The sequence below is a fragment of the Mus caroli genome, unplaced genomic scaffold (assembly GCF_978045245.1).
Source record: "Mus caroli unplaced genomic scaffold, Mus_caroli_1 scaffold_17, whole genome shotgun sequence".
Lineage (NCBI taxonomy): Eukaryota > Metazoa > Chordata > Mammalia > Rodentia > Muridae > Mus > Mus caroli.
The window spans coordinates 33,993,364-34,007,966 of NW_028227272.1; the positions used below are offsets into that span (position 1 = coordinate 33,993,364).

Below are 14,603 nucleotides of genomic sequence, written 5' to 3' on the forward strand. Positions count from 1 at the left end.
AGCATAGGAGAGGCCCGGGTACATCAGCACAGCATCAATGGTCACTCATAGGTAAAGATCACTAAACTTGGAATAAGACTTTCTTAAGGCATTAGCAGAGAGGAGAGAGAATCTCCAAAATAAGCAAATACACCAGCCAATTGATTAGGGCTGCAATGCTTCGAGAAGGTGAAGGGTAACAATAATCTATGTAGCTGGAGTGTTGCTAGAGGCTCCTGCATACAGAAGGGTAGTTTCTGAAAGGAAAAGACAGTACTAAGCAAGTACAGGCTGATACAGTGGGAAGAGCAGGGCTGGTGGCTTTTTGATGCTTTAAATTATACCTTATGATATCAGACTCTGAATCCTTTTTCATGGTACAGATTGGAGTCTCATCTAAAAGGGGAAGGGAGATGGGGAGGGGAAGTGAGAAGAGTAGGAAGGAGAGGGGCAGGGAGACAAAAAGGAGAGGGGGAGGGATCGAGGAATGGGGTGGGGAATATTGACACTTGGATAAGAAGTGATGATGATGATGATGAAGATTGCCAGCAGTTGTTAATTAGGTAGGACTGGGTCCAAGTTTCGAAGTGCTAGGATGGTAATTATTTGGAGAAAATACAGCCAAAACAAAGTCGAGAAAATTCAAAATATGCTGCGAAAGAAAGAAAAACCCCAGAAACCATGTTTAAAGTCAATAATGTCATGTGGAGCACGTAAGGATCTATAAACGAGAGAGCATTTCCTGCTGAGTCGTGGCTTCTCCTGGTCCTCTTTGCCCAGTCCCTTATTGTTAGTTGTTACTTTACAAGCACAAATTACATCGCCTCAACCCATGTGTTCTTTAAATCAAGACTAAAGGGTGGGGACATAGCTCCGTTGGAAGCATGCTAGCACCTCATAAACCAGGCATGTGGTACATACTAACACCAGGTAGGAGCAGAGGATTAGAGTCCCGCTAGCTCTCCTTCCACAGATCCATTTGTCCATCACATAAAGAATCACAGGATGAGAACAGAGGCAGCCAACCACTCACGAGATTCATTGCAGCAGAGCCAGCACACGGCACACAAAGCCAGAGCTCCCTGTATCATGAACAGGCATGTGTCTAGAGAGGCAACATCATCTGCTCCCAAAGAGTCTGAGTTTGTAGACGTGTTAACAGACTGTGGAGCAAAGCTTGTTTCCATTTCTCCTTCTAGAACTGGTCTAGGCAGGATGCAGTTAGCTGTTATGTCATTTTAAGTAACAGTGGGACCAAGACCCTGCTGGGGACCTTTGAAATTGCAGGGAAGAAAACCCACAGAGTCCACAGGGGTCTCATTTTCAGTAGCCTACAGAGTCATGGAAACTGAGAAGTAGCCACCTGGCATGGAGTTTGCCCGGCCATGTGGGAACTACCTGGTGGGTTCTTGGAGTAAGCTGTTGTGCATCTAAAGTGGCAACACTCAGGGATTAGCCTGATCTCATCCAGGACAGCTCTCCCTGCTCTCTACTTATCTAAGAACTAACTATCTTCTGTCTTCCCTCAAATTCAAAGTCATCCTTGCCTACAGAGAGAGTGTGAGGTCAGCCTTAGATATAGGGGAGCCAGAAAAAAAAAGAGTGGAGAGGAAGGCAGGGAGAGTCTGAAGATGCGAAACTGACCCTTACTTAACAACCCATAGTTACCGAGCAAATGGGGATACAGCTCCCAGTACATATTAGGTCTTGGAACCTACAAAATCAGTGTCCTAGAGCCCTGTGAGGCCATACTGAGACCAGTAAAGTTCCAGGGAGTGAGGTGAGGAGCCCAGATGCACACAAGGCTTTTAGTTACAAGGTTGTGAGGCTCACTTAGGGGGAAAAGTGCCGATTCCTTGTGTGACTCAGTGCAGGTACTGTAGATACCTTGTTTATTTGTTGTATTATTCCAAATGAGGAAAGATCATGTCCCTCAATTTACTGTTGTGGTGGGTAAGATTCATTTAATATTATATCAAAGAGCCAGTACTGAGTGACCTTAAGGAATACTCCCAAAGCTAAACAACTACAAACGGGAAAAGCAGAATTGGATCTAGACTAGTCTAGTGTCCAGAGGTCCCGGCTGACTTCTTTGTAACACTGTTTCTACTTTAAGCCTGTGAGCCTTGCTGGGGGTTCCTAAAACTGTCTCTGGGACTGAGATGAAAGGAAGGCTAACTGGAAGAGGGAGAAGCAGGGAGCCTGGCTAATCATTTATCTTTCCCTTCTCTCAGTCAGCGGTGGGCTTTGACTACAAAGGAGAAGTGGAAAAGCATGCATCTCAGAAAGGCAAGTGCCCAGAGCTTTGGCCATGGCTGGCCAGCTTCCCTGCCCACATCTGCTGCCTGCAGCTTGTCATAGCTCCCTGCCTCCAGCTCCCCACTGGTTTGGCTACTTTTCAGTTCCAATTGTGGGCAGGCTTCTTTCTCAAATTCATTCTATGAGCTTGATCAAGCCTGTCTAATCCTTCCTTTTTCTAGTTGAAGGGTAGAAGATATATTTCTTTTTTGTTCTAATATGTATCATCTTTAAAACTTAACACACAGCTTTGAGTTTAAATTTAAAGTTAATCATGTCTTTGTGAATAATATAGAAACATTTTAGTGATATTCTTTCTACCATCTATATTACTGTTGGCTAGTATACTGTTTATATCTTATTTTAAACCTGATAAAATATAATGGTGCTAGGCATGGTGGTATATGTCTTTACTCCTAGCATGTGGGAGGGAGAGGCAGGTGAATCAAGGTCAGCCTGGTCTACATAATAATTCTAGGGCAGTTGAGGTTGCATAGAGAAACCCATTCTCAAAAAACCCAAAATGAAACAAAGCAAAGCCATATATATATATATATATATATATATATATATATATATATATATGGCTTTATGGTATATATATATATGTATATGTATATATATATGGCTTTGCTTTGTATATATATATATAAACAAATATATATACAGATATATATAAACAAACATATATACAGATATATATATAGACATTATATATAACAAAGAATATATACATATATATATATAAAACAATGAAATATATATATATATATATATATATATATATATGAAACCAATGAATAATTAAATTGGGTAACAATGGACACCTTCTTAGCTATTCTTCACATTTTATCATTTCTTCCTGCTGTTTCTATTTTCCTCTTGCTGAAATACGTTTCCAGATCATTATTTTAGAGACTATGAAAGAACTCTCGCCCCACCCATCAGCCCCAGTCCTTGAGCTATGTGGTTTTCATGCTATTCCCTTTATTATTTTGAAAATATTATATCATGATTTGGGGTCTCTCGTGTCAGTCGAGTTATCATTCTTTATATGTAATGTATTTTTCTTTTTTAAAAATAAAAATAAAAAATAAAAGTTAAGACAGGCCTGATGGCACTGGTCTTTAATCTTGGCTGCTTGGAAGACTGAGGCAAGGAAATTGCAAGTTCAAGGGCAGACTGGGCAACACAGTGGTTTTAAAGCCAGCATGGACAAGTTAGAGAGTCTTGCCCTCAAAATTAAAGGGGGCAAGGAGTGTAGATCAGTCACAGAGCATTTGGGTGGTCTTGACCCACCCGCCTCTGCCTTCCTAGTGCTGGGATCAGAGGTGCGCACCACCACTGCCCGGCTCAGTGGTTTCTTTCTAAGACCTAACTCCATTTTTCTAATTTTATCAATTGTTTATCTGTTCTTAAAATATATGAGGTTTTGACTCTATTATTTTGCTCAATGTACTTATACTTAATGTGGGCTTCTCCTCCTCCTCCTTCTTTTTAAGATAAAAACCTAGACAGTTGATTTGGGCTCTCTTTTCTTTTCTTTTCTTTTCTTTTCTTGTGAACATTCTATTTTTATTTTCAAAACTTTTTTTCCTTTCAAAGGAATTTTTTTATTCTATATTTTTTCAACTGCTCCACATCCCACACCTCCTCCCCTCCCAATCCTGTCTCCATGTGGATGCCCCCACCTCCCACCTCATCTAACCTCTAAACTCCCTGGAGCCTCCAGTCTCTTGAGAGTTAGATTCATCATCTCTGAATGAACACAGACCTGGACGTCCTCAACTGTATATGTGTTGGAGGCCTCCTATCAGCTGGTGTATGCTGTCTATTTGGTGGTCCAGTGTTTGAGAGATCTTAGGGGTACAGATTAATTGAGACTGCTGGTCCTCCTACAGGGTCACCCTTCTCCTCAGCTTCTTTCAGCCTTCCCTAATTCAACAACAGGGGTCAGATGCTTCTGTCCATTGGGACTCTCTTTCTAATACAGGTAAATCACACATTTTCCCCCACAGCACAACTTAATGCTGCACTTGACCAATTCTATGTATATTTCAAGTTTAATTAAATTAAAACATTTTCTAATTTTCCTGGTGAATTTTCTCTGACATAAATTGTTTGAAAGTGTGTGTGTGTAAATATATATATATATTCTAATGTTTCCATTTAGTTTTTGAGAGTTGCAAACAATATATTTTGATTATACTCTTTCCCTTCTCCCATTTCCACCCGGAAATCCTTCCTTCCTCACTTTTCACCCACCCAACTTCATGTTCTTTATCTTTCATGGAACAAACGAACAAAACAAAACAATAACACACACACACTTTCAGACAATTTATGGAATCCACCATGGAATCCACCATGGATGGAATCCACCTCATGTTGGCCAGATATCCTGAGCACGGGGTCTGCAGTAGACTGTGACTAGTGAGCTGAAAGAGCATATTTTTGTTTCTTATGCATTGTGGAAAATTTCCATATCATTTTATTGATATTGGCCTTTAATTTTATTGAGATCACAAAATGATTTCCAGAATTTCAGTCTTTTGAAGTATATTAAGGGTTAGCACATGGTTGTGTGTGTGTGTGTGTGTGTGTGTGTGTGTGTGCGTTCTATGCACATAGAGTCAAGGAGTACCTTGTGTCGTTTGGAACACAGTGTTCTTAAGAGCCAAGTTTAGTGACAAAAGTATTTAGATCTTATATGACTTAACTGATGATTCTTTTTGTTCCATGGGTTTAATTTTTCAACACTGGCTGCATCTCTTTGTCTTACTGTTTCTACTGGGCTTTGCTTCATGAGTTTTGGTGCTGTTGCTAGATTTGATGCCGGTATACTTATTCCTGGTGGACAGGGCTTTTCCTTATAGTACTTCACAGTGTTCTCTTTGCCTTTTGGGATCCTCTCTCTCTCTTGAAGTCTACTTCATGTTGTATTCATGTTACCTTTCATAGGCTGTTCTTCCTACATATATACTTTCTTTGTGTATGAATGCACAAGCATGTACTTGCTCATGTGTGTAGGAGCCAAAGGTTAGTGTTGGGTGTATTCTTGATTGTTGTCCAACTTAACTCTTGAGGCTGGGTCTCTCTTAAACCTGGAGATCACATATTAGACAACACCAGCACTCAGGCATCCTGTCTCTGCCTCTCCAGTGCTAGAATCCCAGGCACAGACTATCACACTATCACATGTAGTTTTGTATCTGATGCTTGGGACCCAAACCCAGGTCCTCATAGTTGCATGACATTGTACTCACTGACTCATCTTCCAGCACCTGCCATGTGTGTATTTCCCGAGATCAGCATTTAAGTTAATGTCTTAGCTTAGAATTCCTGAGTCCTATAATTGAAAACAAAATTACATTCCACAATTGAACACAGGGCTAGAACTCCAAATGTTACTTGTAAAATGTTCCCTTGTCAAATTCTGAACAGGCTACAAGATCCCTTGACATTTCCTGTACCTCCTTTTCAGCTACCATACCGCTCGCTCCCTCCCACTCTTGTATAGAGTTTGATAACGACAGATCCTAGGTCCTAATCCCTATTCCTTACATTTCGTCTTTAAAGCTCTTAGGGTTTCCGTGTCTGGCTGCTCACACTCACCCACACACATACATAGCTCTGTCTCTCTTATTTCTTCCTGGAGCCAGGATTCTTTCCTCTTCCCTTCCCCTCCTCTTCCTCCTCTTCTTGTTCCCATTCCTCTTTCCCTTCTCTTCTTCCTCTTCCTCCTTTCTGAGTTTCACTACTTAAAAAATTATTGATTTTGGCTGAGATTTCTCTGTTTTGATGGGAGTGAAGAAACAGCACATACCTCATATGCCTGCCTTTTGTTCCAGAGATCTCCTCTCACGGGCTCTATACATAGCCATGCCTTGAAGGAGGGAAAATATTGCGATGCTCATTTGGGATGGAAATGAGGGTGTTGTATGTGTTAAAGTAGCTCACCTCTACCCGAGCCTGGAGCCCTTCCCTGGCCTATCACTCTGCATTTCTTCCTTCAGACTTCTCTCTCTCTCTCTCTAGCATTTCCCAGGGGGCCAAGGCTGGCCTCTCAGGCCTTCCCTGTCTATTGCAGATTACTCTCACGGCTTTGGTGGCCGCTATGGAGTAGAGAAGGATAAACGGGACAAAGCAGCCCTGGGATATGACTACAAAGGAGAGACGGAGAAGCACGAGTCTCAGAGAGGTAAATCGGATTGGGAGGAAGGAGGTCACTAGGTCGCACAGGGCCCTCATTCCTTCTGTTTTGGAAGCCGACCCAGGGTCCTAGAATAGAGGCAGATGAATAGAAGAGGGGCGTGAGGGGGCTCAACACTGATGGAATGGACGGTGGGATTGGGAGTGAAGCAGAAAAGGAACAAGAAGGAAGGGTACTGTGGAAGGAGTAACTAGGCCAGTTGATGGGCCGAGATGGCTTGGTGTAAGTCTCATGGGCCAGTCAGCCTCAGGGAGGACTGAGAACTTTCTCCTGGAACACAGCAGGAACAGCTAAATGGCTCGCCTTGTTTTCCTGTTTATTTCCTTGTATTTTGCCTGGGCAGCCATTACTTTTGTGTTTGTCTCTTTCCATTCCTTTCTTTTCTCTCCCAACCCCCATACCCTGACCCTTTTTATTTTCTTCCCATCATCCATCTCTCTCTCTCTCTCTCTCTCTCTCTCTCTCTCTCTCTCTCTCTCTCTCTCTCTCTCTCTCTCTGACTTCTGACATTTCTTCCTCTTTCTCTGCCACTTCCATATTCCTATCTCCCAATCCTTGCTGCTCCCTCTCCCCACCGATTCCCAGCCTTCTAATCAACTGTTTTCACTCTCAGAATTTTCTTTCCCACAGATTATGCCAAGGGCTTTGGTGGCCAATATGGAATCCAGAAAGACCGAGTGGATAAGGTAAACCCCGGGACACCATGGTCTCCAGGGTGTCTCTACAGTAAAGTGGGTGCAAGGGAAGAGAGAAGCCAGAAGCAAAATGGAACTCTTGGACCTGGGTCCTGAGCCTGGTGTGCTGGGCTTCAACATCTAAGGAGTATGAATTCCACATTCTGAGGTTTAAGTGAGAAGAGTGTAGGGTGGCTGAGAGGAAAGGTAGACACCAGGAAAATCAGACATGACATTTCAAGCTTTTCTTAATCCTGTCTTAAGTCTCTCCTTGCTCCACACCACTGTCCTGTGTGTTCATCGGTTTCTCTTCCTGCATAAGCAAGGACCTTGCTTCATTCTAGGTAACTGGGCTCAGAGACATGACATTCAGAGGGGAGCTAAACCCACTGGTAGAGTTCTTTATCCTTCTCTCTTCCAAGAGACAATATTGGAGGCCCCAGTTCAACTCTTGCTTACCACATGGCTACAGGTGCTTCCCAGGGTGGCCCTAGACACAGGTACTGTCTTATGGATCACTACTCCCTTGCTCCCTTGCACTGTGAACACTGTTGTACTTGCAGAGTGCTGTTGGCTTCAATGAAATGGAGGCCCCAACCACAGCGTATAAGAAGACAACACCCATAGAAGCTGGTTAGTCTTCATGGTTCCCTTCTCTGTGCTCTTCAGCCTCCTTTCTCTTCTGGCTTCCTCTCCTCCCAGACTATGCCTTGTGTGCCCTTAACTACTGAGATTAGCCAAGGAAGATGAGCTCCCTGCTCTTAACATTCCAGATTCTGTCCCCTAGAAGAGTCAGACCAACTGGATGGCAAGGGAGGTGGCATTAGGGAAAAAACTGAGGATCAGAGACACACAGGGAAGAGAGAGGAAATGCCTGAGAAAGACAGATAGAATAGATAGACCCTAGAGATGGGGCATAGGATGGTGGTGGGTAGAGGCACATGGATAAAGATGCTGGTTCAAGGACTCATAATTTTGAAAAGACTAGTGGTCCTGCGTCACATGGAATCTGGGCTTCAGTGCCCTAGGATCCCCAGGCCTTATGGCTCTCTCACTACCTCTGTACCTTCCCCTCCACATGTCACCTCCTCATGTTCTCTCCTGTATATTTAACAGATCTGCTCATTTCTACAAGTACCATTCCCTCTCTCTCCACTCAAGATCCAGGACACCCTAAATTTTCCTTGTTTGTGTCTGCAGCTTCCAGTGGTGCCCGTGGGCTGAAGGCAAAATTTGAGTCCTTGGCTGAGGAGAAGAGGAAGCGAGAGGAAGAAGAGAAGGCACAGCAGATGGCCAGGCAGCAACAGGAGCGAAAGGCTGTGGTAAAGATGAGCCGAGAAGCCCAGCAGCCATCCGTGCCTGTGGAAGAGCCAGCGGCACCAGCCCAGTTGCCCAAGAAAATCTCCTCAGCGGTGCGTGCCTGGTGATAGAGGGTCCAAGTTCTCTTTCCCAGACAGGTGTCTCAGAGGCCCAAGTGATAGGCATAGATAGATAGATAGATAGATAGATAGATAGATAGATAGATAGATAGATAGATGGATGGATGGATGGATGGATGGATGGATGGATGGATGGATAGATAGATAGATAGATAGATAGATAGATAGATAGATAGATAGATAGATAGATAGATAGATAGATGGATAGATGGATAGATAGATAGATAGGGCAGATGCATTTCTTTTTTCCTTTTTTTATTAAACTAATAAAATTAATTTTAAAGTATATAACTCAGTATTGACATTACTTAAGTCATCAAAATAATTTATAATAGTTAAATGCCTCTTAAATATACGTGATATCTTCTGAAGCTAAAAGTATTATTCACTCAATCAGTTTTTAAAATCTATTTGGAACATTAAACATGATAGAAGTAGAAGAAAATCTCTTATGAAGTCCTCTATGAAAGGGAATTGTGAAAGGTTCCGAATTAGACAGAAACTGTTCCATCTCCAAGGGAGAATACGTATTGTAACTGTGGCTTTATAGAATGAATTGGGTTGTGTTCCTTCCATTTCTATTTTGTGGAGTAGTTTGAAGGGTATTGGTATTAGGTCTTCTTTGAAGGTCTGATATAATTCTGCACTAAACCCATCTGGTCCTGGGGTTTTTTTTTGTTTTGTTTTTGTTTTTGTTTTTTTTTTTTGTTTTTTGTTTTTTGTTTTTTGTTTTTTGTTTTTTTTTTTTTGGTTGGGAGACTATTAATGACTGCTTCTATTTCTTTAGGGGTTATGGGACTGCTTAGATGGTTTATCTGATCCTAACTTTGGTATTTGGTGTCTGTCTAGAAAATTGTGCATTTCATCCAGATTTTCCAGTTGTATTGAATATAGGCTTTTGTACTAGAATCTGATGATTTTTTAAAATTTCTTGAGTTTCTGTTGTTATATCTCCCTTTTTGTTTCTGATTTTGTTTATTTGGATACTGTCTCTGTGCCCTCTGGTTAGTCTGGCTAAGGGTTCATCTATATTGTTGATTTTCTCAAAGAACTAGCTCCTGGTTTGTTGATTCTTTGTATAGTTCTTTTTGTTTCTACTTGGTTGATTTCAGCCTTGTGTTTGATTATTTCCTGCCATCTACTCCTCTTGGGTATATTTGCTTCTTTTTGTTCTAGAGCTTTCAAATCTGCTATTAAGCTGCTAGTGTAAGCTCTCTCCAGTTTCTTTATGGAGGCACTCAGCTGAGTTTTCCTCTTAGCACTGCTTTCACTGTGTCCCATAAGTTTAGGTATGTTGTGCCTTCATTTTCATTAAATTCTAAAAAGTCTAAAAATTTCTTCATTTCTTCCTTGACTAAGTTATCATTGAGTAGGACGTTGTTCAGCTTCCATGTGTATGTGGACTTTCTGTTGTTTTTGTTGCTATTGAAGACCAGCCTTAGTCCGTGGTGATCTGATAGGATGCATGGGATAATTTCAATCTTCTTATATCTGTTGAGGCCTGTTTTGTGATCGATTATATGGTCAGTTTTGGAAAAGGTACTATGAGGTGCTGCAAAAAAGGCATATTCTTTTGTTTTAAGATGAAATGTCCTATAGATATCTGTTAAATCCATTTGGTCCATAACTTCTGTTAGTTTCAATGTGTCTCTGTTCAGTTTCTGTTTTCATGATCTGTCCATTGTTGACAGTGGGGTATTGAATTTTCCCACTATTACTGTATGAGGAGCAATGTGTGCTTTGAGCTTTAGTAAAGAATCTTTTATGAATGTGGGTGCCCTTGCATTTAGAGCACAGATGTTCAGAGTTGAGAGTTCTTCTTGGTATATTTTTCCTTTGATGAGTATGAAGTGTCTTTCCTTATCCTTTTTGATAACTTTTGATTGAAAGTTGATTTTATTTGATATTAGAATGGCTATTCCATCTTGTTTCTTGGGACCATTTGCTGGGAAAATTGTTTTCCAGACCTTTACTCTAAGGTAGTGTCTGTCTTTGACACTGAGGTGCATTCCCTGTATGCAGCAAAATGCTGAGTACTGTTTATGTATCCAGTATGTTTTTCTATGTTTTTTTTTAATTGGGGAATTAAGTCCATTGATGTTAAGGGATATTAAGGAATAATGATTGTTGCTTCCTGTTATTTTTGGTTGTGAGCCAGCCCATCTTGGTATTTTTTATTTTTTATGTTTGTGTGGTTCTCTTCTTTGGGGGTTGTTGAAAGAAGATTACTTTCTTGCTTTTTCTAGGGTGTAGTTTCCTTCATTGTGTTGGCATTTTCCATCTATTATTCTTTGTGGTGCTCAATTTGGGGAAAGATATTATGTAAATTTGTTTTTGTCATGGAATATTTTGGTTTTTTTTCATCTATGGTAATTGAGAGTTTTGCTGGGTATAGTAGCCTGGGCTGGAATTTGTGTTCTCTTAGGGTCTGTATGATATCTGCCCAGGATCTTCTAGCTTTCATAGCCTCTGGTGAGAAGTCTGGTGTAATTCTGATATGTCTGCCTTTATATGTTACTTACTGCTTTTATTGTTCTTTCTTTGTTTTGTGCATTTGGTGATTTGACTATTATGTGACAGGAAGAATTTCTTTTCTGGTCCAATCTACTTGGAGTTCTGTAGGCTTCTTGTATGTTTATAGGCATCTCTTTGTTTAGGTTATAGAAGTTTTCTTCTATAATTTTGTTGAAGATATCTACTGGCCCTTTAAGTTGGGAATCTTCACTCTCTTCTATACCTATTATCCTTAAGTTGGATCTTCTTATTGTGTCCTAGATTTCCTGATGTTTTAGGTTATGATCTTTATGCACTTTGCATTTTCTTTGACTGTTGTGTCTATATTTTGTATAGTATCTTCTGCACATGAGATTTTCTCTTCTATCTCTTGTATTCTGTTGGTGATGCTTGCATCTATGACTCCTGATCTCTTCCCTAGGTTTTCTATCTCCAGAGTTGTCTCCCTTTGTGATTTCTTTATTGTTTCTATTTCCATTTTTAGTTCCTGGAAGGTTTTGTTCAATCCCTTTACCTGTTTTGTTGTGTTTTCCTGTAATTCTTTAGGGTATTTTTGTGTTTCCTCTTTAAGGGCTTCTAGCTGTTTACCTGTGTTCTCCTGTATTTCTTTAAGGAAGTTATTTATGTCCTTCTTAAAGTCCCTATCATCATCATGTGATGTGATTTTATGTGATGTGAGTCTTGCTTTTCTGGTGTGTCGGAGTATCCAGGGCTCACTGTGTTGGGAGAACTGGGTTCTGATGATGCTAAGTAGCCTTGGTTTCTGTTTCTTATGTTCTTGCCCTTGCCGTTTGCCCTCTGGTTATCTCTGGTGTTAGCTGCTGTCTCTTACTGTGGCTTTTCCCTCCTGCAAGCCTGTGTGTAGGTACTTCTGGGAGACCAGTTTTCTTTGGGAGGCATTTGGGTATGGAGAGCTGTGGCACAGGGTCAGCTCCACAGTGTAGTGGGAAACCAGAAGGATCCTGTCCCGAGCTGTTCCTTGGTTCCTGTGTCCTGACAGCTCATGGTGGTTCCCTCTCGGGCCAGCAATTTGAGCAGAAGTGGTGGTTTTACCTGTGCTCACAGGTGTGTCGACACTCCTGGGAGACCAGTTCTCTCTGGGAGGAATTTGGGTATGGAGAGCTGTGGCACAGGGTCAGCTCTGGGCGCAGACGGACACTTGAAGGATCCTGTCCCAGGCTGCTTCTCAGTTCCTGTGTCTTGAGGTCTCCAGGCAGGTCCCTTGGACCTGAACTGGTGGTCTTACCTGTGCTCACAGGCTTGTCAGCACTCCTGGGAGACCAGCTCTCTCCCAGTGGTATTTGCGTATAGAGCACTGTGGCACAGGATCAGCTACGGGTGCACATGGAAACCATATATATTTCTTATTGAACAGAGTCTATTATACTTGTCTTTGCAAAGATTCAGTATGTGTAATTGATTCCATGTAGAAGAAAGTCAAGAAAAAAAACAACAAAACCACTAAGATTTATAGACTCTACCTGTTTGAGTTTAAGATGACAGATCATAGATGCAACAGGTAGTCTTTGCTGCACCAACTAAAGATAAAGGCTCCATCACCTTCTGCATGGTAACCATCTTGAAGGATGCGTTGTACTGGACTAGCAGAATGGATAGGTGGTTGGTAAGTATAAGAGAGAACATGGCAGGTAGTTAGTGTAGCAATGTCTCCTTCTTCAGGTCTGGCCTCCAGCAGAGAGTCACCTACCACCAGAGTCTGAGCCAGTGAGAAGCAGAAGGGAATACCCTGTGCCCTCTCTGCCCACGAGGCAGTCTCCACTGCAGAATCACTTGGAGGTAAGCAGAACTCCCAACAGTGTTCTTTCGGTTTGATGTTCTCCTGGTTTTCCTAAGACTCTGTGTTGCTTTCCATACATACCCCTCCCTCCCCTCATACCTGGAGCTCCCTCCTGCCATTTCTGGATGGGTGCTTTGAGAGGGGTAGTGTTTTAGGAGTCTGGGGAATGAAGAGCAGACTACTCCCAAGGAAAGGATTTTAAATGGAAGGGAAGGGGTTGCTGGTGAGGGTGTTAGCAACCTCATTAAACCATCACTGAATCTTCCTGGTCCACCCACCTCTCCTCAGGACAACGAGGAGCCCCCAGCTCTGCCCCCTAGGACCCCAGAAGGCCTCCAGGTGGTGGAAGAGCCAGTGTATGAAGCAGCACCGGAGCTGGAGCCAGAGCCAGAGCCAGAGCCTGACTATGAGCCAGAGCCAGAGCCTGACTATGAGGATGTTGGGGAGTTAGATCGGCAGGATGAGGATGCAGAGGGAGACTATGAGGATGTGCTGGAGCCTGAGGACACCCCTTCTCTGTCCTACCAAGCTGGTGAGTGGGGTGAATGGGGAGGGGAAAGCAGCTCCCAAGTTTGGTCAGTTTGGGGGCAGCAGAGAAAGGGGAGGAATCTCCCCTCTGTCTGTTTGCCTTCTCCATGTTGTTTACATTTCTCATTATTCAGGACCCTCAGCTGGGGCTGGTGGTGCGGGGATCTCTGCTATAGCCCTGTATGATTACCAAGGAGGTAAGTTTGAAGCTACCTGAAGGGCCTGGTACACTTGGTGGCCCATGATATAAAGGAGAAGGGGTGGGTTCTGAGGGTCAAGAAAGGACCCAGAAGACCAGGTCTGTTTTCTTCCCTAAGGCTTAGAGTGGGCACAGAGGAATTCCCATCTGACCATCCTAATGTCTCCTCAACTTCCTCCCCAGAGGGAAGCGATGAGCTTTCCTTTGATCCAGATGACATCATCACTGACATTGAGATGGTGGATGAAGGCTGGTGGCGGGGCCAATGCCGTGGCCACTTTGGACTCTTCCCTGCAAACTATGTCAAGCTCCTCTAATGACCAGCCCATTGTCTTCTGACTTCCCAAATTCGAAGTTGCTCTGCCTCCCTCTTCCCACTCCATGGTACTGCTGCAAGGACTTGACTGAACATCATGAGATGCCTGAAGTTCTGGCAGTCTGTCTCCCACCTCTTTACAAGCTTTAGGTGGAATCGCTCCAGGTGGGGGTGGGGGTGGGGGTGGGATCCCTCTGTCCCTCTGTGACCACTCTTCCCTGAGGTAGCTCATGAAATCATCTTGCAGACCTGCCTCCTTCAGCCACACCCCAGCTCTGCCAACCTTGCTCTAGAGAGAGTACTGGGATTCCCTCGCCCCGACCCTGGGTGTCAGCCTAGAGGGGAGGCTCTCACAGGGCTGCCTGATTCGCCCTGTTGTGCTTTTGCTCATTTTTCTTCCCTTAGCAGACAAATTGGAGCTGCCCTTCTGTTTAGTCCTAAAACTGAAAATAAAGTGAGACTGTGGCTAAGCTTTGTACTGGGTTAGTGGTGCTTTCAGGGCAGGGCTCTTTGGCCCTGACTCTCCATCCCTCTCCCACTTGCACCCAGAAAACTGCCTCTAGCCTGGCTTATCACTGCTCAAAAACCCTGTACCATGGAGGTCAGGAGCTGGGCCTTTTTGTCTGTACCTTAGCCCCAGTTCTA

At 43.0% G+C, this 14,603-nt stretch overlaps 1 protein-coding gene across 1 annotated transcript in view; it reads left to right on the plus strand.

Annotated features, from left to right (window-relative positions):
• Positions 1-14,420, plus strand: part of Hcls1 (hematopoietic cell-specific Lyn substrate 1) — a 28,467-nt gene extending 14,047 nt beyond the window's left edge. The window contains exons 6-14 of the mRNA XM_021185119.3: positions 2,214-2,268; positions 6,368-6,478; positions 7,121-7,176; positions 7,728-7,797; positions 8,365-8,576; positions 12,798-12,914; positions 13,204-13,447; positions 13,578-13,640; positions 13,826-14,420. Of these exons, the coding sequence (XP_021040778.1) occupies positions 2,214-2,268; positions 6,368-6,478; positions 7,121-7,176; positions 7,728-7,797; positions 8,365-8,576; positions 12,798-12,914; positions 13,204-13,447; positions 13,578-13,640; positions 13,826-13,959 (1,062 nt within the window). The 3' untranslated portion in view covers positions 13,960-14,420. The remainder of the gene's footprint in view (positions 1-2,213; positions 2,269-6,367; positions 6,479-7,120; positions 7,177-7,727; positions 7,798-8,364; positions 8,577-12,797; positions 12,915-13,203; positions 13,448-13,577; positions 13,641-13,825) is intronic.
• Positions 14,421-14,603: the final 183 nt, after the last annotated feature.